Source organism: Candidozyma duobushaemuli (assembly GCF_002926085.2).
Source record: "Candidozyma duobushaemuli strain B09383 chromosome Unknown A_B09383, whole genome shotgun sequence".
NCBI lineage: Eukaryota > Fungi > Ascomycota > Pichiomycetes > Serinales > Metschnikowiaceae > Candidozyma > Candidozyma duobushaemuli.
Genome location: NW_020289901.1, coordinates 2371429 through 2396884, shown reverse-complemented (window position 1 = coordinate 2396884; position 25456 = coordinate 2371429). Strand labels below are relative to the sequence as shown.

Genomic DNA, 25456 nt, shown 5'->3' with positions numbered 1-25456 from the left:
GAACCCAATCCTCGATTGTACGTGCCACCGGAATGACACAGGGCTATTCGGACCTACCCTATGGTGATGGTCTGTATAAGATCTTTGGCATGGAAAACTTTGGCAATTCTTGTTATTGTAATTCCATCCTTCAGTGCCTATACCATACCCAAAGTTTCCGTGAACGGCTTTTGAGGTACAAGCTCGAATACCACGAACGCTCCTTATCGGTTCCTGGCCAAAACGTTCATAACTTCTCGTTCAAATACGACCAATTGTACCAGAAACGTCTCAAAGAACAGGGGAAGCCTCCAGACTCCAGTAACAGCAGTGTGGGGAATGGGCTGGCACCTCCAATCACATCAAGACCATCGATTCGAAACTCCATTTTTGGAAAGTTCAGTTCAAATAACACACCATCAGTGGCTTCCGAGGAGCAGAGTTCCAGTCAGCCTAGAAAACTAGATTATGTATACGAAGCTGGTTCGTGTGACGCCCTCAACACCGAACAGCGAATGATGATCAAGAAACACCCGGAGCTCAATGGTCTCCAAATATTCGTGACGCGGCCTCTGCCCTCGACATTGGCGAATACGAATGATACTCGAAACGACAACTCTACTTCCTCAACAGCGTTGCTTGATAGCGGGAACAGCACGAACAATAATGTCAACACCGCTGAATTGGCTGCTCCAATCACTTCTAGACTGGCATTTGTCGTTGTGGGTATTCCCTATCCTGAGCTTGCCCTTTCAAACCCAATCAATCCGTTCAACCCAAACCCGGCAAGCGATCAGCGTAAGCGGTCTGCCTTGATCAACGGGCCGATAGTGAATCTAGATCACCCACTTAGAGAAGATGGAAGAACGTCGGAGACGTGCTTGTTGTACGCCTTGAAGGACATTTTCGAGGCCATGACTGAGAATAAGTCCCAAATTGGTGTCGTTTCCCCAAACCATTTCATCGATAAACTCAAGGCGAAGAATGCTTTATTTCGTCAGGTGAACATGCATCAAGACGCTCATGAGTTTTGCAATTATCTCATCAACGAGACTATTGAAAGTATCAACTTGGAGGTGGGTGCGTCGAAGAACTGGTGCACTGATATTTTCCAAGGAATCATCACAAATGAGACAAAGTGTCTTTCGTGTGAAACAGTCACATCAAAGGACGAAACATTCCTTGACCTTTCCATCGATATCCCACCGGGCGAGTCGGCTTACTCGCTTACATACTCCCTCAATAACTTCTCCAAGCTGGAGATCTTGAGCCACCAGAACAAATTTTACTGCAACACTTGCCTGTCACTTCAAGAAGCTGTCAAGACAATCAAACTCAAAAGCACGCCGGACGTGTTGATTATCAACTTCAAAAGGTTTAAGTACGACGACAAGCTCGATCGTATGGTGAAGTTGTTTGACTCCATTTCATACCCCCTTCGTTTGAGACTCTTCAACACTACAAAAGATCAGGAGCTAGATGAATCCAATCCTAGTCGTGACTTCAAGCTTTATGGCCTTTATGCGTTGGTGGTCCACATTGGTGGAGGGCCCATGCACGGTCACTACGTTGCCTTGTGCAAATGCAGAGCTGGACTTTGGTTTTTGTTCGACGACGAGACGATAGAAATTGTGGATGAGTCGTATGTGCTTCGCTTTTTCGGTGATGGACCTGGTTTGGCGAGCGCCTACATCTTGTTCTACGAGAAATTAGACACCACTATTGGAGAGGATGGCGATGTGCATGACTTTGGCATTGATCTCAATGGCATCTACAATGGTAGCGACTACTCGATGGCCTATATGAAACCCACAAATGAGTCTGCAGCGAGCGTCAACGGCCAAAAAGCCGATGATTCTTTGGTTGAGGTCGAAAATGATGACGATAGTGTGAGAGATTTCGTTCCCGAATCACTGGTTTCTCTCGAGAACAGCTCGATTGGCCTTGGGCGCAAAGCTTCCATCTTCAAGAAGACCTTCATGTTCGAAAGTAAAGACAACAAAGAGAACAAGGACATCAACGGAATTTCAGACGGTGGCTCGAAGGCAGTTTCGAGAGCTCCTTCGGACAAAGACGGCGCCGAGAATGTGGGTCCGACAGTTAATACCCCAGGCTACACAGAGCCCAAGCCGCCCCCACCTGTGGTAAAAAAATCGTGGGTCAATGGCCTCAAGCGCCGTGAACTGCGGGTGGAATTGCAAGAGAATGAGCGGAAAGGGTCTACCGGCAGCATTTTGACCAATGGCAGCAACAAAACTTCTGACGGCAAAGAAGATAAAAAGAAAAGGTCGTTTTTTGGGTTCAAGAGAAAATCAAAAAGTTAATCTGCCCTAAAAAACGCTGTCACAATAGGAGGAAACACGGCAAAGGCGAGGTTTGCAGCCATTGCGTTCCAATGCATAATGCGCATAAAAAAATACAACGTCTTTCCCAACTGAGACAGTTGTGGCACGCGAGCTCACGTGATTGCATCTTGGGGATACCCCGAGACCGTCGTTTGTAAGCGAGATTCCAGCACTCTTTCCACACTCTTCCACAAAAACTATAGCATATCAATGAGTGTTGTTTCTCCGACAATTAAAACCACCGCTACGTCACGTTTCGTCACCGTCGGCGCCGGCTGTTTCTGGGGTGTTGAGCGTGTGTTCAATAAATATTTCAAAGATAAGGGGCTTGTTGACTCCAAGGTCGGCTACGCAAACGGCCTCAAATCGGTTTCGCCACCCGTGAGCTACGAGAAGGTCTGTTCCGGAGCCACGAACTTCGTCGAGGCTTTGCAAATCTCCTACGAGCCATCCCAAGTGTCTCTACGCGAGCTCTTGGACATTTTCTTCAGAATTCATGACCCAACCACTTTCAACGCACAGGGACCTGACATTGGCACCCAATATAGAAGTGCCATCATGACTCACAGCAACGAAGACTACGAAGTGGCCAAGGAGGTCAAGGAATTTTTTCAAAAGGAATGGTACCCAAACCACAAGATCGCTACAACCATTGAGAACATTGAAACTTGGTACGACGCCGAGGCATACCACCAGAAGTACTTGGACAACAATCCCGGAGGCTACGAGTGCCCTACACATTTCTTGCGGACCAAGCCCAAGGCCTAGAGCGAGCTCAGGGCTTTAAACAAGGTAAGCGGTGCTTGAACAGCGCTGCAACAGAAACAGGAGATAGCATCACAATCGGACGGGATAATCAAAAAAAGGGAACTTCAACGCTTCTAACATTCATGGAGTAGCATCACATAGCAGTTATATAGAACAGGTGCACTTCCTACATCGCGGCGCGTATCGCGTAGAGAAAAGTAGAAAACTTCCACCTTATCCAATGTCCTTGTGGGTTGACAAATACAGGCCCAAGAAGCTCGAACAACTCTCCTACCATAATGCTACTACAGACCACTTGAGAGCATTGGCATCCACTGGAGATTTCCCACATCTTTTGGTGTATGGACCCACTGGAGCAGGCAAGAAGACGAGAATTTATGCCACACTCAACGAACTCTTTGGAGCTCAGGTGGAGAAGTTGAAAATCGACGTGAAAACGTTTACAACGGCATCCAATAGAAAACTAGAGTTCAATGTCTTATCGTCGCCATACCATTTGGAGATCACTCCTTCTGATATGGGTAACAATGACAGAGTTGTGATCCAGGACTTGCTTAAAGACGTTGCTTCCACTGAGCAGGTTGACTTTTCGAGTCTGTCGAAGCAAGGTCCGAAACACCGTTTCAAGGTTGTGATTATCAACGAAGCCGACTCATTGACAAGAGATGCGCAAGCTGCCTTGAGAAGAACCATGGAGAAATACTCTTCCAACATTCGTATCATTATGGTGTGTAACATGGTCTCTAGTATCATCTCACCAATTAAATCGAGAACTTTCCTTGTGAGAGTGGCTGCTCCTTCGGTTAAGGATATTGCTGATATTCTTGGACATGTATCGCAGAAGGAGGCAGTCAAGTTCAATACTACCGACGAGGATGCCAAATACAAGTACCTTGAATCAGTGGCTGCTGGATCGGGCCGCAACTTGAGGAGAGCTTTGTTGAGTTTCGAAACCTTGAGCATGCAACAGGAGACTCTTGATGTCAACAATTTGAATGCCACTGCAGTTCCTCTCGATTGGGAGAGCATCATTGTCACTCTGGCTCATTCGGTGATGAGAGAACGCTCCGTGGCAAACGTTGGTAAGATGCGTCAAGTATTTTACGATTTAATTGCCCACTGCATCCCACCAAGACTTATCTTGAAGGAGCTAGCCATGCACATCATACGTGCATTGGGCAGCGACACCAAGAAGGTGGTTGCAGTGGTGGAGCTTGCAGCTATCTTTGACGAACGCTTGAGTTTAGGTCTGAAGGCCATTTTCCATTTGGAAGGATTTGTGGCCAAAACCATGGTTGCATTGAACTAATTGAGCAAAGAGTGGTCTACATCACAAACACTGTTACTTGGTATGTTAATGGTTTGTTGATTGATTCTTTATTGCGTGGGAATAATCTTTGACGTACGTGTCCTACGGTGAGGTCAACGAGGAAGCTTGTTGCTACATCCGAGGCACCAGCCTACGCTTCAACAAACACTCATAAGTTATCATTTATTAAGTGTCATACTCAACGTCCCCGTCATTAACTTTATACCGTTTCTTCTTGGTCATCCACATATCCTGTTGAAAGGCTGCGGCCCTTTTGAAACCCGCTGTGGACAAACAGGAAGGAGTACACAAAAGCAGCTAAATGGAATAGCAAAAACACCACATTGACAGTTCCAGTTACTATAACACTAACGATAGCGAGGACTTGAAGTGCCACTGACAAGGCGAACTCCCATGTGCGACACGTGTACTCAGGTCCGGTCAAGACGAAAAATGGACACGGAGGGGCGATGATCGCCATGATATAGAGCATTGTCTTCTCCTCATTGGTGGGCTCTCTGGCATTCACAAATGCTTTGGAAATACCCATCTTGTATAAGAATGGAGTTACTCCAGATTTAGGGGCTGCGAAACAACACTGCGCACGTGAGACCAGGAGACTTCCAAAAAAGGGTAACCCCATTGTAGAATACGGTTTTTACGACGGTAACGAACTTACCTTTGATGATTAATTGACATATTCTACCTTTCAATCGAGTAGCACTGTTGCATATGTGCTACCGTAGTCAGCCGTCATCTCAAATGACTTAATGCTGAATCTTGTGATCACCCAAGTGCTTATTCTCCTTGGGGAAGCTGTTGACTTCGCTCTCCTCATAAGAAGGAAGAGAAGGAGAAGCCTCAGCATTAGACTGCTGCTCAGGAGCAGGCTGGCTCTCAGGGGCTGGTTCAGCACGTTCAGGGTCCTCAGCCAATCTATGGTACAGGCCGGTTCTGCCCTCCTCGAAGCCAATGTAGATGAACCAAACAACATAGATAATTGCAACGATGTACAAGAAGATCATCAAGAAGACGGAGATCCAGAACTCCTTGGTCTTGACTGTGTACTTAGGTCCCGTCATGAGGAAGAAGGGCACAGGTGGCAAAAGAATACCCAAAATGCACATGAGGTGCTTCTGGGTGTACGACAAGTCGTCCACTTCGGTATAGACTTTGGAAATACCCATAGTTATCACAATCTGCTTTGCTCGAGAGGAAGAAAAGTAGTTGGGGTGGTTTAAAAATGGTACAGGAGGGCTGTTCTTATCGGTGCGAAATCCACAACTACCTTCACCACCATGGAGTATATCAAGAAGGCTATCTACGGGCCGGACCCGAAGGAGCAGGTATGTTTAGTGTTATCAATTTCTTGAATTTAACTAACACCAGATGCGCAAAATCAACTCTTTGTTGCGTAAGAACAAGCGTGAGTTGGAGAGACTGTTGAACCAGCTTCAGCCATTGAAGAAGAAGACAGAGGGCTTGGTTAAGAAACTGGCCAAGGCCGGAGATTACAAACTGGCTAAAATCTACGCAAGAGAGCTCATCAACATCAACAACCAGCACAAAAAGCTTCATCTTCTGAAAACCCGACTTGAGTCCATCACCATGTCGATCAATGAACAGTGGCAGATGAGAAAGATGTCGCAGTCTATCCAGCAACTGACGGGAATCATGAAGGATGTGAATGCCTTGACCAACATTGGAGTCATTACGGGCACCATGCAAGAATTGTCCAAGGAGTTGATGAAGGCAGGTATCATCAATGAGATGATGGACGACATGGTCGACTTGGACGTGGACGAGGAACTAGAGGACGAGAGTCAGGAGGAGGTGAACAAGATTATTCAAAGCCTTACAGAAGACAAATTCTCCAAGATCGAATCCGAGGTGCCTCAGACAGGCTTGGAGCAAGAGCCCGAGATCGAGGAAGAGGAGGATACAGAGGCGTTGGACGAAATGCGCCAGCGTCTCAAGGAGTTGCAAGAGTAAGTCTAGCCCATGGAGACTACGCAATTATAGAGTTACACTCACTTCATCATATCAAGTATAGAAGAACCGCGAGCCAGTTGATAGAGAGGCTTGGAGCCAGGGAATCCATCATGCGATAGATATCGTCAAGGTTCGGTCTTGCAGAGCGGGTGGGCGCAAAAGAGGTTTCGTTCTTGGTAACATTGTGACTAACCGAGACGGTGGCATTGAGCGGCTCATTTGCACTAGGTACAATGGAGCTAGCAGGCTTCGTGGAGTTTGCCCCTGATTGGACGCTGGCAGGCAAGAAGAATAAAATCTTCTTGAGAAGCCCTCTCTCATCATCGTCACAGTCGTCGTCTGACTCAGAGTAGTCGTCGCAGCTATCGTCGCCGCCCTTACTCACATCGAAAAAGAGACCAGTCTCAACTCGGAAATCTGTGCCGTGAACAGTGTTGTTGAGGCCATCAATATTATGCTCTTCTTCTTCACTGAGCTCAGATGTTTCTGGATTTGGAGGATCCTCGTCATGGTGGTACTGTGCGTCCGCATTTGCAGATTCAGTGTCATCAATGGAGATCTCAGGTGCCGTCGGTGCTTCAGGTATCTCCACCTCATCACTCGAGCCGCCTTCTGGCTCGTCATCTTCAACGGCATCCATTTCTTGGTTGATATCCTCGGCGGCGTCCCATTGGTATGAGCTGCTCGCAAAGTCCAATAGACTCTCGACGAACGACAAGTCTTTAAAATCGGCAGTGGATTCAAGAGCATTTTCATCATGGATTGGAATGCTCCAGGCGCCACCTAGGCACACTAAACAGACTGTTACCTTCGCTGAAAGCATTTTAGAGTGGGCTAGTGAAGAGGTGTAGTTGGTGGATGTCACAAACCCAGCTCGCGGTGTCAATCTTACAAAGTCGCCGAAATCAGCCATGTACTATTATATTAATTGATGGACGACAATAGGAAGCAAGCAGCCCCACAAGGGCACCCAAGTAGTTTGAGCGGCATTTGCCTCCTCGAGTGCTTCTATGCTAGAGTTGGTGTGATTCAAGAACTCAGGGTATATCACCGCTGGAGGTCTTGTAGGCCTACCAGAAGGCCTTGAAACTGTATAATTAGTAAAATTGAACCTTGGCTTTTGCACCTCGGGTTCTTCAGCTACCTCAAGCTTCTTGGGCACCTCAGGCTCCTTAGGTACCTCAACAGTTCTGTTGCGCTTGGCCCAACTCTCGTAGTCGTAGTCCCAGGAGTACTTGTCTTCCTCGCAGTCTGATTATGAGTCTGAGCCCAGATCACTCCCTGAACCGGAGCAGCTGTCAGACTCCTCAGACTCAGTTTCGAGATCCTTTCCAAGTAGCTTCCTCAAAAGGCTACTAGAGTTGAATGTGTCTGCGCTTTCGAAGGACGAGGCATTCAACGTGCTATTCAACTTCGGCGGAATAGCCGTGATCAAGCCTTTTACCGACTCCTTCAGTACAAGCTTGGAGGCGGACATATACCGCTGCTTGACCACGTTCTTGGCCTTCTGAACCCTCTCCTGAGAGTACAAAAGGTGATATAGGTCAATCCAGGATTTCAAGTCAATTGGCTGATTCTTTAGCCTTTTGAATTGACCAACTGGCCAGGACAGTTTATTAGGAGTCTCCTCAGCGTCCAATTGAGACGAAGTTGTCACAGTGTTATGTGGCATGCTCAGAGTGGATGTTTCGTTCACCACAATAGTGGGAGTGGGCATCGATGTATAGTTTCCAGGATGCAAACTATTGGCACCCGACATTGCCAACACTGAGTAAATCACCAACTTTATTGTTTTCATCAGTGTGTGGTGGAGTTAGTGATAGGTTGCAAAGAGTACAAATGGTTGCAAAATGCGCAGTCGCAGAAACCACTCTCTAAACATCGACCCTGAGCAATATCATGAACCAAGAATGGTTTCACTTTGGCCTGTCAAAAAATTGTTCCAAGAAATCGGAACTGAACTTCCTTCTTAGTTAATTTGAAGCCGGAACTGAACTTCCTTCTTAACTAATTTGAAGCCGTGATTTGAGTAGCGGTCATGGCTATGCACCAAAACCTTAATACCCAGGTAGCCGAACCAGTGGTCATTTCAACATCACTCGGACAGAAGCTCCTTCCTACATTCAACCCTGATTCTCCTCCTCGAGCTCTTTGGTCCAGCCATCAAGCTCACGTACCAATTCGGATATAACATCCACCTGTTTCTCGATTTGTTGCAAATCCTGCTGGAGCAGCTTAAACTCATCTTGAAGAGCTTCAGACTTTTTAGCTCCAACCTCTAGTTCCGTGAGATCTTGCTCGAGCTTTATGTAATTGAGCGACTGGTTCGTGTTGAGGTTCACCAACAAGCTCATGTCGATGGTGCTGACTTGAGTGTCTGATTCATTGAGCTGAAGGGCTTGGTGGAGGGCATGGTTCACCAACTTCGGCGTATCTTTCAGCATTGTGTCGAGGCCAGAATCTCTGGATTTGGATTGTGGTATCAACGCAGAACTTAGAGCTCTGATCGAGGTTATCTTATTAGCTGAAAAGCGCGAACATGGGCTCTATTCCCAAGGTCGCCTAGTACCCTACAGCTCTGTCTCTAAAAGGTGAATAAGTTATTCGTGTTCTATGTACATTAACGGTTTCTGTAAAGACGGTAGTCGGGCAACTTGGACTTCTCGATGTTGGTCCACTTCTTGGTGGGGTTCTGCTTGATCTTCTCCAACCAGTTCACAGGCTCAGGCTTCTCCACCAACGACGTGGGACTCACACGGATCTTGGACAGCGTGTCGACAATCTCCATGATACCAGGTAACTTCTCACCGGCTTTACGCAAGGCCTCTCTGGCGACCTTGTCGTGGACTTTTCCAACAATCTCAAACAAGATCTTACCCGTTGGAACTCTGACGGCCCAGTGGTCAAAGCCACCTTTACCTTTACCCATTCTGGTCTGGTTACCCTTGACACACACGGGGATGTTACAGGTGAATCTGGTGATGTATTTCACTCCAGTACCTCTGAGCTGTCTCTGGATAACCTTGTCTGCTTCCTTAAGCTGGATGGCGGCCATTCTCACACCGTTGGATTTGAGTCTGAGACCGTAGGTACCGCTTTCAAGCGAGTTACCCTTGACAGAGCCTCCTGTTCTGACAGTCACTCTGCCTTTGAACGCCTTGAAAAGGTTCTTGTATCTGGGGCATATTCGTGCTTGAATCTTCTGGTAATCAAGGAAGATGGGGCACACGGGAGCTGAGAAGCCCTAATTCCGTTCAAGGATGAGCTGACGAATCTGCCCAACCCAAGCATTTGAAGAGAAGTGGTGGTGATCTTTCTTTGAGGTGAGAAAAAAATCGCACTCAGATTTGGCTGTCAGTGAGTATGGGTAGTAGGAAGCACCAGTGAACGACAAGAAAACGACTAAAAAAAAATTGAAAAGATAAATAAAAAACACAGTTACAGCCGAGAGAGAATTCCCTGGTAAATCGAACCACGGTTAAGTTTTTTTGCCAAATAACGATGTATCATGATTCTATCATTCATTTCCAGGTCTATTAGTTCTATCTACGTTGACGAATCTCAACTTGGAACTTCTCCTTAAGTTCCGCCAACACAGCACCTTGCATATCGTTTACTTCGTCTCTGGTCAAGTTCTTGTCGAAAGACTGGAACTCAATCCTGTAAGTGTGCGATGTCTTGCCAGTCTTGGGATGGGTGAATTGATCAACCTGCTCAACTGTCTCCACCAAGTCACCAGCATGGGAGCGGAAAATCTCCATAACATCGTTCACATGCAACTCAACACCCGCTGGGACCCAGAAACTCACATCTCTGGTGATACCGGGATACTTGGAGTAAGGCTTGAACAAGGTGATCTCACCTTGAGTGAACTGCTTGGTGAACTTCTCATTATGCGTCCAGAAGAGTCTAATGTCTGGAATACCGAAAAGAAGCATGGCGATTCTGTCGAGGCCAACGCCAAAGGCCCAGCCGATTTTGTCATCGCCGAGACCAGAGTTGAGCAACACCTGCTGCTGCACAATACCACAGCCACAGCACTCTAACCATTCGCCCTTCCACCAGACCTCAATCTCCCAAGATGGTGATGTCCATGGGAAGTATGCTTCGACCCAGCGAACTCTCAATGGCTCTTTCAAGAAGTCGTCTTCAGCACCGGCTTTCAAGGCAGCAGCCCTTGCGCTCTCAAACACCAAGTTTACCATGTACTCAACAGTCTTCTTCAAATGGGTCGCTATGAGGCGGGCCTCTGGATCAGTCATGTGCTTCTGCCTGGGGTTCTCCTCGTTGGATGGATTCTCTCTGAAGGGATCCTCGACGATGATATTAGTCTTGGGTATAGCGTCGATATCAGCCTGGAGAACTTTTTCTAAATCAGGTGTCTTTTGAGACCATAATCTAGCTCCTTCCATTTGGTGGAAGGCCGGGTAGTGAGTCTTGTCGATTTCGTCTCTGCGGTAAACGTCTGCAGTGATGAAATAACCGGGCGTCTCGCAAACTTGGAAACATTCATGCTCATGAGCAGAAGTATGAGTTCGTAAAAGGTTGTCTTTGTTCAAGTAGTAAGTGTCCAGCTTGGCTCTGCCAGGATGGTCCTTGGGGAAGTCAAGAACATCGAAGTTCTGAAAAGTCGTGACAGCAGGGCGAAAATCGTTATAGAAGGTATAACCCAATCCCTTAAAGTTGTCTTCGATTAAATGACGAAGAATACCGATTGGGTGATTAGGATTTTGATGCAAACTTCTATCTGTGAGCGCAAGAATCTGGGGTGGAACGTTCGTCCACTCGTCGGACTTGTAAGTCTTTCCGTGTAAATGGATTTCCAGGGGTATATTTGAAGTCCACCGACGTGCCACAATTGGTACTTTTTTCGGGATACCCAATTGGGACGCCCTTTTGAGGCAAAGCATTCTGGTGATCAGGTTGTCGTTGGAGTGGAAAAAATGCGGGTGCGGTTTTATGTATGCAAGGCTATCCAGGATTGGTTACCAAGTCTCTTGAATGTATCGGCCAGAGTCCTCCATATTATAAAGATACTTGTCTGCTTCGACCTCTTCAAGACCCGATTTTTTCAAAATCTCGACAAGGGTGACTCTGACCTGGCGTGGCATGTTGCCACTGGAACCACACACGAATACAATAGCATTCTCTTCAAGAATCAATTTTGCAACCGTTTTCTGCTCCACGAAGAGCCTGTCTTGGACGTATTTGATTTTTGATCCTGGATCTCTCGAGAAGCAAGGATACATCTGAAGTTGTCCCTTTGCTTCTAAATCTTCCCATAGCTCTTGAAAGAGGTAGTCTTTGATAGAATACCGGCAACCGTAGAAGAGATGGAGCTCACGCTGACCTGCTTCCTGCTCTATGAGTGACTTCATTGGGGCAACACCAGTGCCGGGTGAGATCATGATGACAGGTGGGTTTGGCTTTTCAGGGAGACTGAAATTGAGATTCGATTTATGAATCGAGAAAACAACCGAGTCTCCTTCTTGCAACTGCTTAAGCCACTTTGTGCATAATCCACGTCTGATTCTTCTGAGAATTGTTTTGTATTCAACGATGCCCGCAATAATCTCAACAGTGTCGGATGAAGATTTAGAGGCAATCAGGAAAAGCCTGACCTTGATGAGTGGAAACAAGTCAAGCACATACTCCAATGGGATTTTGAGATTTTTCTCGAACTCCATGATAGTCTCGAGAATCAGTCTTCTTGGACGATTTGCATAGTTGTAAAGATCTTCTGCCTCGGCCAACGTGCTAAACTCGTAGAGTTTTTCCTTTTCTCTTTCTCCCTCCTCAGTCAGTGTGTCCACAAAATGGTGCAAGAGAGCGAAGAACGAACGCCTTGGAATCGACATAATATCCAAATGATATTTAATTAAGTTTCTCAAAGTGAGTTGACTTTCATCGATGAAACCCCCTTCAACGTCTGGAACAGCCTTGAAATCTAGCGGTTTATCGGCCAAAGGAAGCCAGTGGGGTTGCAGCTCCAAAAGCAAATCCACACTTCTATCATCGTTAGGTGGATACAAAGCGAGTGTGTCACCAGGGATATAAGAAAGATTGTGAGCATTATCCTCCACAACCACATGCCTCACATCTTGGAAATGGCCCTCTGCTGTTTTACGTTCGTTCTTCACGATAGTTCCCATAGACAACCCCTTCGCCTTTCTGGTTGTAGTCAAATCAGAGTCAGCCAGAATGTTTGGACCATCCCTTACTGTCAATCCGAAAACAGGGGGAAGAAGGACATGGTCGTCTATCGTGAAAATATTGGTGAACTCTTTCTGAAGGGCATCAATGACCGAGGTTTCCCATTCCGCGTAGTAACCATCAACACCTTCGGGTGACTGCTCATCGCTCTCGCATCTTGGGCAAAGCTCCTTACAGCCAAGTTGCCGAAGTCTAATATGTATCTTCTTGATCGCGTAGTTGAACTTTGGGTAAGACGAGTCACCGACTCCGAAAGTGGTGAACTTGATGTGATTTAGAAGATCGTCGGGTAGTTTCTTCTTCAACAAGAACTTAATGAACTTCTTTGCATTTCGAGGAACCTCGCCCTGGCCTGTGGTGGAGCATACAACAATAAGGTACTGAACATCAGTCACTAGACTCTTGAGTGGAAACGAATCAAGGGAGGATACGATGGGCTTCAAGGAGTTGTAGCGTAACTTTTGAGCTAGGAAGTAGGCGTAGTCTTGAGCATTTCCAGACTCGCTGCCATATAAGATAGCCACACTATCGACTTGTGGGGCAGCAGTCATGAATGGTATTTCGGTTTATCATCTTGAGCCGCCTAGCGCTACTATAGCGGTGAAAGACCCTTACACCACTGTAACCCTTAGGGCCGTATAATACTATAATTAAGGGTCAAAGAAAGTGTACAAATCTCTATAGTAAATTTGTAAAGAAACAAGAAGATGATAGGATTTGGTTGATAAAATTCCATAATTATCGGCTCTATAGTTAATTTTCCATACCTCTCACGTGATATCACGACCACAGACCCATTTCGGCGTCTTTAAGGATAGGTTGAAATAAAATAATAGAAAAGTCTTCTACTTTGTTTCACTCTGAAGTTACTTGGACTCACCCAAAGGCTGCTTTGTGGTGATATTTAGTGTCTTGATTTTGCAGCACCTGCATACATTGCGGCGGTCAAAATCAACAAATGCTCACCTACTACTACTTCTATAAACCATGCCTCGGGTGAAGAGAGCCGCTGCTGGAGACCACGGCGCGCCTAAAAGACATAAAGGTCAGTCGGCTGAAGATTTTTTTAAATCTGTATTAGAAGAAATCGAAGGCTTGCAAGACGATAATGGTGAACGTGCTTTGGTGACAGCTTTTGTCAAGCTTCCCTCGAAGAAATTGTACCCGGACTACTACACGCTCATCGACGAACCTATCTCATTGAATGAAATCAACAAGAAAGTGGCAAGAGGTACCTATGAGAATGCCCAAGACTTTGTGCTGGACTTCAATCTCATGTATGAGAATGCGCTGAAATATAACGACCCGGAGTCATGGATTGTGGCGGATGCCAAGAAGCTATTAGAGTACGTGACCTCGCGTGCCGATCAATTTGCAGAGTCTCTGAGCTCCATTACAGTTGCTGATTTGCCAAAGATTGCTGACGATATCTTGGAAGAGGTCATTGCCCATGAATTCCCAGAAGATGGTGTACTCAGCGGACCATTTATGGAAGTTGTTGATCCCGACGAGTACCCTGACTACTACAAATTAATCGAGCAGCCTACTTCTTTCCTGGATGTCAAGAACCTGCTCACAAATGGCTTGTTTGACGAGGATAAGTCCCTCGAGGATAACTTGCAGGCATTCTACGACGCTACCGTACTCATCTTCACTAACGCCCAAACTTTCAATGACCCATCTTCCTTGATTTACGAGGATGCACGCAAGTTGAGAGAGGTGTTTGAGGAGAAGTTCAACTCCTTGAAACAGGAAGCCATTCCTCAGTCGAAGCTCAAATTGAAGGTCAAGGCACCTAAGGAGCCAATGAAGCTCAAGTTGAACTTGAAGTCCGAAACTCCCCAGCCGCAAAAGAAAAAGAGAGGCAGAAAATCAAAGAAGGTGCTTCAGGAAGAGGAAGAGGCCCGCAGAGCAGCGGATGGTGACAGTGGAATCAAGCAGGAGGATTCCGATACCGAGGAGGGCGAGGATGAGGATGAAGATGCCAAACACAAGCTTGATGCTACAGAGTCCAATGTCATGGGCAAGACCCCAATCACTCCTTCTAGTGACGAAGTGTTCATCAGAGGTGCAACCTTCTCCTCCTCGCATTCAGCCACACAGCAGATTGCCACTTCCCTTGCTCAACAGGGACCAGCGCTTATCACACCAGCTCAGAACTACAAAAGAGACATGTTTCCCGATGTGTCCGTGTTGAACGCTGCCACTTTGTTTCAATACAAGTTTGGTCCTATCGGTTACTCCACCAAAGCATACACAATCAACCTACCTGCTGAGGCATCTTCTTTCATTTCCCTCAAGGTCAGCTTACATGAGTTCATCTACAACTTGAAGAAGAAAGACCTCGTGGGTGGTCAAGGTATTCTCAAAGGAAACGCTGAGGAGGACTTCCTGGTCGCTCTCTTCATAAATGACGACAAGGTATCTGGCTGTGAAATATATGAGGAAGAAGACCCACTTAATGACGCCAAGTCTCTCTTGGGCCTTCAATTCGAGTTGAAATTGAGTTACGGTCTCAATATCATAAACTTTGAATTGCGCCTTTCACCCAACTTGGCCAAGAGTCTTCGTAAAGATGAACCTGAGCCAGAAAATGACCTAGGGTCTCGTCACACTAGACACCAACTACAGCAGATAAAACTTAACTGGGAGGTGGAAAAGTTTCAGCTCATGGTGAACTGCCACAACCCATAAAAGACACCACCTTTGTATTATATCACCACACTATTTTCCAATACAGAAACTCAGAAAAACGACGCCCAAAATCTCCTCAACACCAACAGCGTCTCCTGTAATTTTGCCAATACCCTCAGCAGATATTCTCAAGCTCTCCAACGCAAGAATGATATCGTCTTCCTCTTTCCATCTTTTGAACTCTTCTAGACCGAATAGAACGTCGTTCTCAAGAAGATCTTGAGTACGGCCAGTGAGAATCACAGGTTCCGAGGTTGTGGCCTCTTTAAATCTATTAGTGAGCGTCTTTTGGAGTTCCTTCATGCCGTTCCCTGTTTTACAAGAAACCACATGGAATGCCTCTTGTGGTAGACCTAGTTGCTCCGAAAACAGTGGTATACTGACCTTGTCAGTAAGATCCGATTTGTTGAGAACAACCACTATCTCCTGCTTGGCATCCTTCAAGAGTTGTATGTTTTCCACCAAAGAATCTTCAATGGGCTCGTTCACAGGGACCACAGCCAAAACTATATCGCCAGCCAAAGCCCTCTTCTTAGCCCTTCTAATACCCTCCACTTCTATAGAGTCAGCGTCCTTCAATGACCTTATTCCAGCAGTATCACCAACAACAACCTTGTAGCCATTGATATCAAGCGGCACATCTATAACATCTCTGGTGGTTCCCGCAATATCGCTAACAATGGCTGTTTCTCGATTGGCTAGGTAGTTCAACAAAGACAGTTTGCCGGCGTTCACTGGCCCTAGAAGACTCACCTTGATCCCCTGGAGTAAAACATCAGACTGCTTAACCCTATGTAGATAGTCCTGAATTCGGGACTTGAGTGCATCGATGTTGTGGTCCACCTGCTCAAACAAGTGTCTTGTTTCTTCGAGATCATGTTCTTCACCGAAATCAACCACAGTGGTAAGAAGGGCCACGTTGTTTACAATTTCTGTCCTCCAACTGGTGACAGTCTTCTTCGTATCACCGGTGAGCGAGGCCAAAGCAGCCTTCCTTTGTGTCTCGGTCTCTGCATCTATCATTTCTCTGATTCCTTCAATCTCTGTAAGATCAAATCTTCCATTCAAGAAAGCTCTATGTGAAAACTCGCCATTCTCGGCGTGTCGTATCTCAATGCCCTTTTCAGGACTATGTAGCTTCTTGATGGACTCCAATACAGATTGAACAATAGCCGTACCGCCATGTACATGGAGCTCTAATAAATCCTCCCGGTATATGTCTTTGGTGCCTTGAAAAACACCGTGAGTGCCTCATCTAGTAGCAGCTTCGTACCTGGTTCATACAACTTGCGTACACTCGTCTTCTGAGGTAGAGGCTGTTTCTTGGTGACAGTAAGCTGGTTGTAGATGTACAGTGAATGTGGACCCAGGACTCGGATAACTCCGATTGCTGCCCTCCCAGGCTTCGTGGATAATGCATATATGGTCGGACGGAACATAGTCCGTTGTGTTAGATGAAAAGCTGGGGTATATTGATCTTCGCATCTCTTCGCACCCATCACTAATCCACATCAACTCAGATTCAGAGAATACCATGATTGCAACGAAAACTACAAGGTTCATCCGGCCACAATTTATCTCAAGGAGCATTGCTCTGTCACAGCCCTTGCGCCATGAAAACCCTCTTGGCCTTCCCAAAGATAAGAATGCTCCTCAGATGCCCCGGATGTCTAAGGGACTTCCGGTAAAGCAGAGAATCCCGAACGTGAAGAGAACCATTTTAGTAGCCTCAGGAAAAGGAGGCGTTGGAAAGTCCACGGTGGCTGTGAATACCGCTTTGGGCCTCCAGAAGTTGGGCAAAAGCACAGGAATACTTGATGTGGATATCTTCGGACCATCGATCCCCAAGTTGCTCAAGCTAGATGGCGAGCCTAGACTATCTGAACTGGGCAAATTGCTTCCAATGACTAACTACGGCCTACCGTCCATGTCAATGGGCTTCTTAGTGCCTCCTGAGAATGCAGTGGTATGGAGGGGCCTTATGGTGATGAAAGCACTACAACAATTGATGTTCGAGGTAGAGTGGCCAGTGCTTGATTACTTGGTCATTGACATGCCTCCCGGAACTGGTGACACACAATTGAGTGTTACACAGCAGTTGAAAGTTGACGGTGCAGTCATTGTATCGACTCCTCAGGACATAGCACTTATAGACGCTGTGAAGGGTATGGCGATGTTCAACAAGGTCAATACGCCCGTGCTTGGATTGGTGCAAAATATGAGTTTCTTCTTGTGCCCCAATTGCAAACATGAATCCCATGTCTTTGGCACTGATGGTGCAGCCAGAGAAGCTGAAAAGAATGGTCTAGATGTTTTAGCCGACATCCCACTCAACGAGATTATTTGCACACAGTCGGACTCTGGTAAGCCAGTCGTTGTGCTGCACCCAAATGATGCTATCCTGGAGCCGTACGTGGATGTGGCTCGGAAGGTGATACACAAGTTGGAGAGTGAGCATCTATAAAAAGACAAAAAAGAAAGTGAACACTATGATTGCAGTGGTCAGGGAGTATGTTGGCAGATGTGATGCCATGTTTGAGAACACGTCGTAAATGTTGGCGGCCCTGGTCTTCTTGCGTCTGTCTCTGTTCGACTTGATGTACTCTGGGGTTCGAGGTGCTGCTGTGGCATAAGAGATTTGATCGATGCCTTTGCCTCGTGAAGATATTTTCAGATCTGGGGCCACACCTCTGGCTGGCGGTCGTCGTCTAGATGGAACAGCTTTGGTTGTGGCATCGTGAGACCGGATCTCCTCGCCTATCTGCGTTGTGGGTGTGGGGTACATACCATTTTTAGGTGCGGTGGATCTGTTTGGAGTTTCAGTTACCTCTGGCTGATCAGACAACATTGAATGTTCCATCTCCGTGTGAGATTTGCCGTTTATGGATCCCCAATCATCAATTTCGACAACCAGTGGTGTCAAGACCGATACCTCCGTTACCGAGGAACTTGATTCGGAATCGGTAGTTATTTCAGGATCTGAAACCAACGTCACAGATGAAGTAGCTTGTGTATGGGACCTCGCATACTCACCATACCAAGCTGTCTTGGGTTTCCCATAAGCTCGTCCAACCACCACAGGCGCCTTATCGTGATGTCTGAATTGCGGCAAGATCTCGATTTTATTCGAGCTTTTGTGATTGATGAGCTGCTTCTTTCTTCCACCCCTCGGCTGTTCTTGAAGTATAGTTGAATCCTGAGTTTCCGTTGCAATCGATTCCACGTTTTGCGTCGGTGACATATTGGGCTCATCAGAAACCTGCTCCAATATAGCGTCACTTTCTACCGCCCATGCTGATGTGGCTGTTTCGAAACCAGGAAAATCCAGTCCATACTCTGGGCTCAATCGCAATGGCTCTGTTCCGACGGAACTTTGTTGTTTTGAGCTGGCGCTGGCCGTAGTGGATTTTGCCTCCATTGATAAGGATTCAAAATGCTTTTGCAAGAGGCTCTGGAAGATGTCCTCAAGCAAGGATGGCTCAATGGGCTCTGGTGTAGTCACTGAGGTGACCGTCACTGTTGCAGTCTCGGTCCTCGAGACAGGCGGTAATTCTCCCACCGGTAATATCGAGAAGATTTGGTCGACTTCATTGGTCACTGACGGTACCACTTTGTCTTGGGTAGGCGTATTGGAAAGAGCTTGTTTAAGGAGAGCAAGATGGGTTTCGTTTTTTGCACCCAAAACGCCCCGGAACAATCGAAGGTGTTCCTGGAATCGTTCTAAGGCTTCATTGGAGCTCACTGCTACTGATATGGGTATCAAACATATCGGGAGGAAGCAACGGATAAGAAGCATGGTTATTGTACAATGGCTGCAAACCAGACATGGTTGTGAAACGCGTAATCTACGACTTTATCGGAAAAACATTTCAGCGAGTTCTTAAAGGGATTCCAATAAGCTAGAGAACAAATGTTCAATTGTCCACCGATTGATTGCCATTCGTGGTACAATGGCGTGCCGAAGACTGTTTCATTATCTGAGGAGGCTTATTTGGCCGACCAATCGTCCGACAGAAGTCTGTTGTCGATCCAGAAATATATACCACTACCGTGTTTTTCTTTGTTTAAAATAAACCGTTGTGTCAAATTAGAACGCCTTTGTGGTCAATCCCAACAATTGTTCGCTGATCTGGCTTGGCGGAGCTGGACCGAGGAGCAACTCCGAGAAGACAGTATATAAAGCGGGTATCTCCCACAAAGCCTACATAGCCCTTCGATTTGACAGCAGCGGTGTTCCATAAAAAAACAACGCCACGAATCAAACACATTTATTTCAATTGTGAAGCAATTATTGAATTTCCCATCCACTAGCAAATCATCCACTGCCGTATTGCTGACCACGCATCGCATCGCACAATAAACAGGCCCAAACAAACATCATCTATTTTCAAGGATGTCTGTTCCCGTGATACCCACGACACCCGTTGCCCGCAAGAGGCTCGTCAATGCGTCATTTGATAACTATAACGAAGAAGAGGACCCTACTTTTGTGGATGAGCCTACCGAGGTGAGCGATTCCGAGGACCTGATTTCAGTGATCAGTAACGTCCTGCTAAGCGACGATGACTCCGTTGAAACCAAAGGCGGCAACGGCGATATCAAGAACGTATCCACTCCAGCCCAGAAGGAGACCTGGAAGGAATGGGCCATCAGACACGAGGTGCCCCGGAAGTTATTGCACCTGCTGATCGGGCCATTTTCGCTTTGGCTCTACACGCTTGGTGCCACCATTAACCAGATTCTCTGGCCAATGGTTTTCTTGACGGCCGTGCTTTTCATCAATGACTATGTTCGTCTCCACAATCCGAAGGTCAACAAGGTGATGACCCGCTTGTTTGGTCTTATCCTGAGACAAAGCGAGATCAACGGGTACAACGGCACGCTTTTCTACGCCTTGGGCGTGCTGCTTGTATTCACCTCTGCTCCAAAAGACATTGCCGTTATGGCTGTTCTCTTGTTGAGTTGGGCTGACACCGCTGCTCTGACTGTCGGTCGTCTTTGGGGCAAATACACCCCCAAAGTCATGCCTGGCAAGTCATTGGCAGGCTGTTTGGCCAGTTTTGCTACCGGCGTTTTCCTGTGCTACTTGTTCTACGGATACTTCTGTGTGGCATGGGCACACGTTAACAAGCCAGGCATGATTTTTTGGACGGAAGACACCTCCAAAATGAGCTTGCATGTGTACGCCATCGCAACCGGTTTGGCTGCATCGATCCTGGAGGCATCAGATATCGGCGGCATCGACGACAATTTCATCATCCCCGTCATGAGTGCAATTCTCTTGTACGTGCTTGTCTGGGCAACCCACCTTTAGATGCTTCGCTGTCGCTTAGCAATTTCTAGATAAGCTCTCCCACTGACAGATAGAGTGTGATTACCCTAGAAGGACCATTTTGTGTTCTCAATCTTTCCGCATCCGATCACCGAGAGGCCGAATTTCGACCACTTTCGCCGCAATCACCGAGACCTTCGCGAAGTGGCAACAGCAAAGGCAACTTAGGGCTAGGGAAAAACCCCCCCTGGCAAGCCCAGCATTAATTACTAATCCCACTAGTCATGCTTTTTTTTTTTTATTTGCGTACGACTTACCCAAACCTTCTTATTATCGTAAGCTTATCATTCATTTTTTTCCCTTCAAGGCCTCGTGACGTGGCTCCCTTACTATTTAACGCCCTCCCCAGCCGTTCACTCGATAGGCTGCAACTTTTTCCACTGTCTTAGGCTGCGTGCACTCTTCCAACCGTACTGGTAAACTCCGTGCATATCCGCGCCTCCGCTTCTTCTCCGTGCAACTACTTAAGCAGACTAATTCCGTTTCTACTGATCCAGCATTGCTATGGAACAACCCCGACAGAAGCGGCTTTTGACGCCCTTCCTCTCTAAGAAGGTCCCGCCCATTCCTTACGAAGATGAGCGTATCGTTTATCCAAAGAGACCGAACATCATCTCAGCCATCTTCTTCTGGTGGCTACACCCCGTGATGAGCAGTGGGTACAAGCGTACTTTGGAAACTCAAGATTTGTACAGACTTAATGACGAAAATGAGGTGGCTGCCATGACCGCTCGCTTTGAAGGTATTTTCGAACGCCGTCTCAGTAATAATCGCAGAAAGCATATCGCAGCTAAGTGCAAGGCCAGAGGCGAGACACCGGAAACAAGCTCTGTACCAGCAGAGGAGGATCTTGCTGACCATCAGCCTCCCAAAATGCTCTGTGCTTGGGCAATTCTTGAGACTTTCAAGTGGCAATACGGTCTTGCATGCTTGTACAATACATTGGCCAATACCGCCGCCGTGACGAATCCTTTGCTTTCCAAACGTCTTATCCAGTTTGTCGAGAATCATGCATTAGGTCTTGATACCCAGGTTGGTAAAGGTGTTGGTTACGCGTTGGGCGCATCATTCATGGTGCTTCTTATCGGTATCTTGATCAACCATGGCTTTCAGAACGCCATGCTCACAGGCGCCCAAGTGAAGGGCGTTTTAACAAAAGCATTCCTCGATAAGTCTTTCCGTTTGAGTGACCGTGCCAAACACGAATACCCCGGTTCAAAGATTACATCCATGATGGGCACAGATTTGGCCCGTATTGATTTCGCATTGGGCTTTCAGCCTTTCCTCGTTTCGTTTCCCATTCCTACTGCAGTCGCTATCGGTATTTTGATTTGGAATATTGGAGCCCCCGCTTTGGTCGGTATCGGCCTTGTGTTTGTCTTTTTGTTTGCCATCATGGTGTTGACCGGTAAACTTTTCCAGTACAGAAAGAAAGCCAACAAGTACACCGATGCCAGAGTCAACTACATCAAGGAAGTGCTCAACAACCTCAAAATTATAAAATTCTACTCATGGGAGGAGCCTTACAATGATGTTATTGGTAAAAACCGTTCTAAAGAAATGAATATCATCTACAAAATGCAAGTTGGCAGAAATATTATCCTTTCCCTGGCAATGTGCCTTACATTGTTTGCATCCATGGCGTCTTTCTTGGTGTTATACGCCACTGCCGGCTCCACGAAGGACCCTGCCAGTTTGTTCTCTTCCATTTCATTGTTCAACTCCTTGGCCCAACAGGTTATCATGTTACCACTTGCGTTGGCTAGTGGCTCAGATGCCCTTGTCGGTATATTTAGAGCTGCCCAGTTCTTGGCTGCCGAAGAAGTTGATGCAAACGCTACTGCTATCTATGCTTCACCCGAAGTTCAGGATGAAATGGACTACCAGAACCTTGCCATCTCTTTGAAGGGGGCTTGTTTTGAGTGGGAAACATTTGATCAGAGCGATCATGATGAGGAGGAGGAGGAGGAAAATGATAAAGAGAACCCGGAACCAAAAGAAAATTCGAGTAATGAAAAGGACAAGGTTGAGGAACTACAGACAGATAACAAACTGTCGCTGTCAACTAATACTGCGAAGGAGTCTGACGTCGAGCCCAAACTTACCACATATTCTACCGGTGACTCCACTATGGAAGCCACTATTTTCTCGGGTTTGAACAATATCAATCTTGATGTCCAGAAGAATGAGTTTATCGTCATTACCGGACTTATCGGCTCAGGAAAAACTTCCTTGTTGAATGCTCTTGCTGGCTTCATGAAACGTGTTGACGGTTCTGTTGATGTAAACGGAAGTCTTTTGCTTTGTGAAACTCCATGGATTCAGAACGCTACCGTCAGAGAGAACATTTTGTTTGGTGAGGAGTTCGATCAAGAGAAGTATGACTCCATTCTTTTTGCATGCTCTCTCGAGAGTGACTTGGAAATCTTGCCTGCTGGTGATAAAACTGAAATTGGTGAAAGAGGCATCAACTTGTCTGGAGGGCAGAAGGCGAGAATCAACTTGGCTAGAGCTGTTTACGCGAACAGGGACATCGTTCTTTTGGATGATGTTTTGAGTGCTGTGGATGCTCGTGTCGGTAAGCACATCATGAATAACTGTATTTTGGGGCTCTTGAAGGAGAAGACAAGGATCTTGGCCACTCACCAGTTGTCTTTGATCGGCGCTGCTGACCGTGTGATTTTCCTTAATGGAGATGGTTCCGTAGACATTGGTACTTTCGAAGAATTGAGAAAGTCCAATCCAGGCTTTGACCACTTGATGAAGTTCAGCTCCGAATCGGCTGGGGAAGAAGAGGAAGAAGCACTGTCAGAGGAGGCTCTTGGTGAAGATCCTGAAGTTGAAGATCGCGAGATGATTCAACGCCAACTTTCTCAAAAGCAAAGCACCATCCCAGACGAGGAAGCAGAGCGTCACAACTACAATGTTAATGAACAACAAGATGGTCGTCTTATGTCTCAAGAGGGGCGCGCTGTTAATCGAATCAAGGGAGTCGTCTACAAAAATTATGTCAAATATGGATCAGGTTTCTTCAAGCTATACTCGGGTGTGCCCATTGTCATCACCTTGACAATCTTTGCCATTTTCTGTCAGTTGTTCACTAATACCTGGTTGACTTTCTGGTCAGAGTTCAAATTCGACGGAAAAGACAACGGTTTCTACATCGGATTTTATGTCATGTTTACCGTGCTCGCCTTCGTCTTCTTGTCTTCAGAGTTTGTTATCGTGGCTTACATGACTAACGAGGCTGCTAAGGTTTTGAACTTAAAGGCGGTCAGCAGAGTTTTGCGTGCCCCAATGTCGTTCATGGACACAACCCCTATGGGAAGAATTCTCAACAGATTTACGAAGGACACAGATACATTGGACAACGAAATTGGAAACCAGATTAGAATGTTGATCTACTTCTTGTCAAATATTGTTGGTGTCATTATCTTGTGTGTGGTCTATCTTCCATGGTTTGCCATCGCCATTCCGTTTTTGGGAATGATCTTCGTATCTGTGGCTAACTTCTATCAGGCATCTGCTAGAGAGATAAAGAGACTTGAAGCCACGCAAAGATCATTTGTTTACAACAATTTCAATGAAACTCTCAGTGGAATGAACACTATCAAGGCTTATAATGCTCAGGAGCGTTTTAAGAAGAAAAACTCGACTTTCATCGATAATATGAACGAGGCTTATTACTTGACTATTGCGAATCAGCGTTGGTTGGCTATTCATTTGGACATCATCGCCATGTTGTTTGCGATTATCATCTGTTTCCTCTGTATTTTCAGAGTGTTTGACATCGGTGCTGCTGCAACCGGTTTATTATTATCCTATGTGTTGCAGATTGCAGGTCAGTTATCTATGTTGGTGAGAACTTACACCCAAGTGGAGAATGAGATGAACGCCGTTGAGCGAATCTGTGAATACGCATTCCACTTGGAACAGGAAGCCCCATACACTTTTGAGAACTCTAATCTTCCGGCTACATGGCCTGAACAGGGAAACATCAGTTTTGTCAATGTGTCGTTGGCATACAGGCCCGGCTTGCCCAACGTGTTGAAGTCCCTCAACATGGACATCAAGCCCCTTGAAAAGATAGGAATCTGTGGTAGAACAGGTGCCGGAAAGTCTTCCATAATGACAGCGTTGTACAGATTGTCAGAGTTGAACGAGGGCAAGATTGAGATTGATGGCGTTGACATCAGCAAACTTGGTCTCCGTGACTTAAGATCCAAGCTTTCCATCATTCCACAAGATCCTGTGCTTTTCAGAGGTTCTATCCGTAAAAACTTGGACCCGTTCGGTGCAAGTTCAGACGACGATTTGTGGGATGCCATGAGAAGAGCCGGTCTCATTGAAAGCTCCAAGCTCTCCACAATCAAGAACCAAACAAAGAACAGCGATAATCTTTTCAAATTCCATTTGGACAGAGAAGTTGAGGATAACGGTTCTAATTTCTCCTTGGGTGAGAGGCAACTTATTTCATTCGCTAGAGCATTGGTCAGAGGTTCCAAAATTTTGATCTTGGATGAGGCCACTTCGTCAGTCGATTATGAGACTGATAGTAAAATTCAGGAAACGATTCAGAGGGAGTTTACTGATTGCACAATCTTGTGCATTGCTCATAGATTGAAGACAATCGTGAACTACGATAGAATTTTGGTATTGGACAAGGGCGAGATCAAGGAGTTTGATACCCCTTGGAACTTATTCAACCTGAAGCACAGCATCTTCCAACAGATGTGTGAAAAGTCCAGCATTACAAAAGATGATTTTGCCCACAGAGGCTAGTTCATCGCAGCATTGATAAATCAATACTAGAAGACATAAAAG

At 46.3% G+C, this 25456-nt stretch overlaps 15 protein-coding genes across 15 annotated transcripts; 7 read left to right on the top strand and 8 right to left on the bottom strand. All coding sequences in view use genetic code 12, as the record gives it.

Moving 5' to 3' along the window:
• Window positions 1-32: 32 nt before the first annotated feature.
• UBP13 (ubiquitin-specific protease) lies at window positions 33-2303 on the top strand (the record flags this gene model as incomplete). Its single annotated transcript, XM_025479653.1, has 1 exon — window positions 33-2303. One exon carries the CDS (start codon window positions 33-35, stop codon window positions 2301-2303), a length of 2271 nt encoding a protein of 756 aa, XP_025339126.1.
• Window positions 2304-2534: 231 nt separating this feature from the next.
• Window positions 2535-3092, top strand: MXR1 (peptide-methionine-S-sulfoxide reductase; the record flags this gene model as incomplete). The annotated part of the gene is made up of 1 exon (XM_025479652.1): window positions 2535-3092. One exon carries the CDS (start codon window positions 2535-2537, stop codon window positions 3090-3092), a length of 558 nt encoding a protein of 185 aa, XP_025339125.1.
• A 220-nt stretch (window positions 3093-3312) lies between these two features.
• On the top strand, window positions 3313-4401 carry RFC5 (replication factor C subunit 5; the record flags this gene model as incomplete). Its single annotated transcript, XM_025479651.1, has 1 exon — window positions 3313-4401. The coding sequence occupies one exon, from the start codon at window positions 3313-3315 to the stop codon at window positions 4399-4401; it is 1089 nt and encodes a 362-aa protein (XP_025339124.1).
• A 220-nt stretch (window positions 4402-4621) lies between these two features.
• CXQ87_001100 (uncharacterized protein) lies at window positions 4622-4951 on the bottom strand (the record flags this gene model as incomplete). The annotated part of the gene is made up of 1 exon (XM_025479650.1): window positions 4622-4951. One exon carries the CDS (start codon window positions 4949-4951, stop codon window positions 4622-4624), a length of 330 nt encoding a protein of 109 aa, XP_025339123.1.
• A 217-nt stretch (window positions 4952-5168) lies between these two features.
• On the bottom strand, window positions 5169-5588 carry CXQ87_001099 (uncharacterized protein; the record flags this gene model as incomplete). The annotated part of the gene is made up of 1 exon (XM_025479649.1): window positions 5169-5588. The coding sequence occupies one exon, from the start codon at window positions 5586-5588 to the stop codon at window positions 5169-5171; it is 420 nt and encodes a 139-aa protein (XP_025339122.1).
• Window positions 5589-5699: 111 nt separating this feature from the next.
• Window positions 5700-6393, top strand: VPS24 (ESCRT-III subunit protein; the record flags this gene model as incomplete). Its single annotated transcript, XM_025479648.1, has 2 exons — window positions 5700-5747; window positions 5791-6393. The coding sequence occupies 2 exons, from the start codon at window positions 5700-5702 to the stop codon at window positions 6391-6393; spliced, it is 651 nt and encodes a 216-aa protein (XP_025339121.1).
• A 46-nt stretch (window positions 6394-6439) lies between these two features.
• Window positions 6440-7216, bottom strand: CXQ87_001097 (uncharacterized protein; the record flags this gene model as incomplete). The annotated part of the gene is made up of 1 exon (XM_025479647.1): window positions 6440-7216. One exon carries the CDS (start codon window positions 7214-7216, stop codon window positions 6440-6442), a length of 777 nt encoding a protein of 258 aa, XP_025339120.1.
• Window positions 7217-7312: 96 nt separating this feature from the next.
• On the bottom strand, window positions 7313-8152 carry CXQ87_001096 (uncharacterized protein; the record flags this gene model as incomplete). The annotated part of the gene is made up of 2 exons (XM_025479646.1): window positions 7313-7644; window positions 7672-8152. 2 exons carry the CDS (start codon window positions 8150-8152, stop codon window positions 7313-7315), a joined length of 813 nt encoding a protein of 270 aa, XP_025339119.1.
• A 364-nt stretch (window positions 8153-8516) lies between these two features.
• On the bottom strand, window positions 8517-8837 carry CXQ87_001095 (uncharacterized protein; the record flags this gene model as incomplete). The annotated part of the gene is made up of 1 exon (XM_025479645.1): window positions 8517-8837. One exon carries the CDS (start codon window positions 8835-8837, stop codon window positions 8517-8519), a length of 321 nt encoding a protein of 106 aa, XP_025339118.1.
• A 176-nt stretch (window positions 8838-9013) lies between these two features.
• Window positions 9014-11303, bottom strand: MSF1 (phenylalanine--tRNA ligase; the record flags this gene model as incomplete). Its single annotated transcript, XM_025479644.1, has 2 exons — window positions 9014-9569; window positions 9967-11303. 2 exons carry the CDS (start codon window positions 11301-11303, stop codon window positions 9014-9016), a joined length of 1893 nt encoding a protein of 630 aa, XP_025339117.1.
• A 75-nt stretch (window positions 11304-11378) lies between these two features.
• On the bottom strand, window positions 11379-13157 carry CXQ87_001093 (NAPDH-dependent diflavin reductase; the record flags this gene model as incomplete). The annotated part of the gene is made up of 1 exon (XM_025479643.1): window positions 11379-13157. The coding sequence occupies one exon, from the start codon at window positions 13155-13157 to the stop codon at window positions 11379-11381; it is 1779 nt and encodes a 592-aa protein (XP_025339116.1).
• Window positions 13158-13593: 436 nt separating this feature from the next.
• CXQ87_001092 (uncharacterized protein) lies at window positions 13594-15300 on the top strand (the record flags this gene model as incomplete). Its single annotated transcript, XM_025479642.1, has 1 exon — window positions 13594-15300. One exon carries the CDS (start codon window positions 13594-13596, stop codon window positions 15298-15300), a length of 1707 nt encoding a protein of 568 aa, XP_025339115.1.
• Window positions 15301-15330: 30 nt separating this feature from the next.
• CXQ87_001091 (uncharacterized protein) lies at window positions 15331-16739 on the bottom strand (the record flags this gene model as incomplete). Its single annotated transcript, XM_025479641.1, has 2 exons — window positions 15331-16506; window positions 16542-16739. 2 exons carry the CDS (start codon window positions 16737-16739, stop codon window positions 15331-15333), a joined length of 1374 nt encoding a protein of 457 aa, XP_025339114.1.
• Window positions 16740-16834: 95 nt separating this feature from the next.
• Window positions 16835-17764, top strand: CXQ87_001090 (uncharacterized protein; the record flags this gene model as incomplete). The annotated part of the gene is made up of 1 exon (XM_025479640.1): window positions 16835-17764. The coding sequence occupies one exon, from the start codon at window positions 16835-16837 to the stop codon at window positions 17762-17764; it is 930 nt and encodes a 309-aa protein (XP_025339113.1).
• A 1929-nt stretch (window positions 17765-19693) lies between these two features.
• Window positions 19694-25414, top strand: CXQ87_001089 (diacylglycerol kinase; the record flags this gene model as incomplete). Its single annotated transcript, XM_025479639.1, has 2 exons — window positions 19694-20593; window positions 21155-25414. The coding sequence occupies 2 exons, from the start codon at window positions 19694-19696 to the stop codon at window positions 25412-25414; spliced, it is 5160 nt and encodes a 1719-aa protein (XP_025339112.1).
• Window positions 25415-25456: the final 42 nt, after the last annotated feature.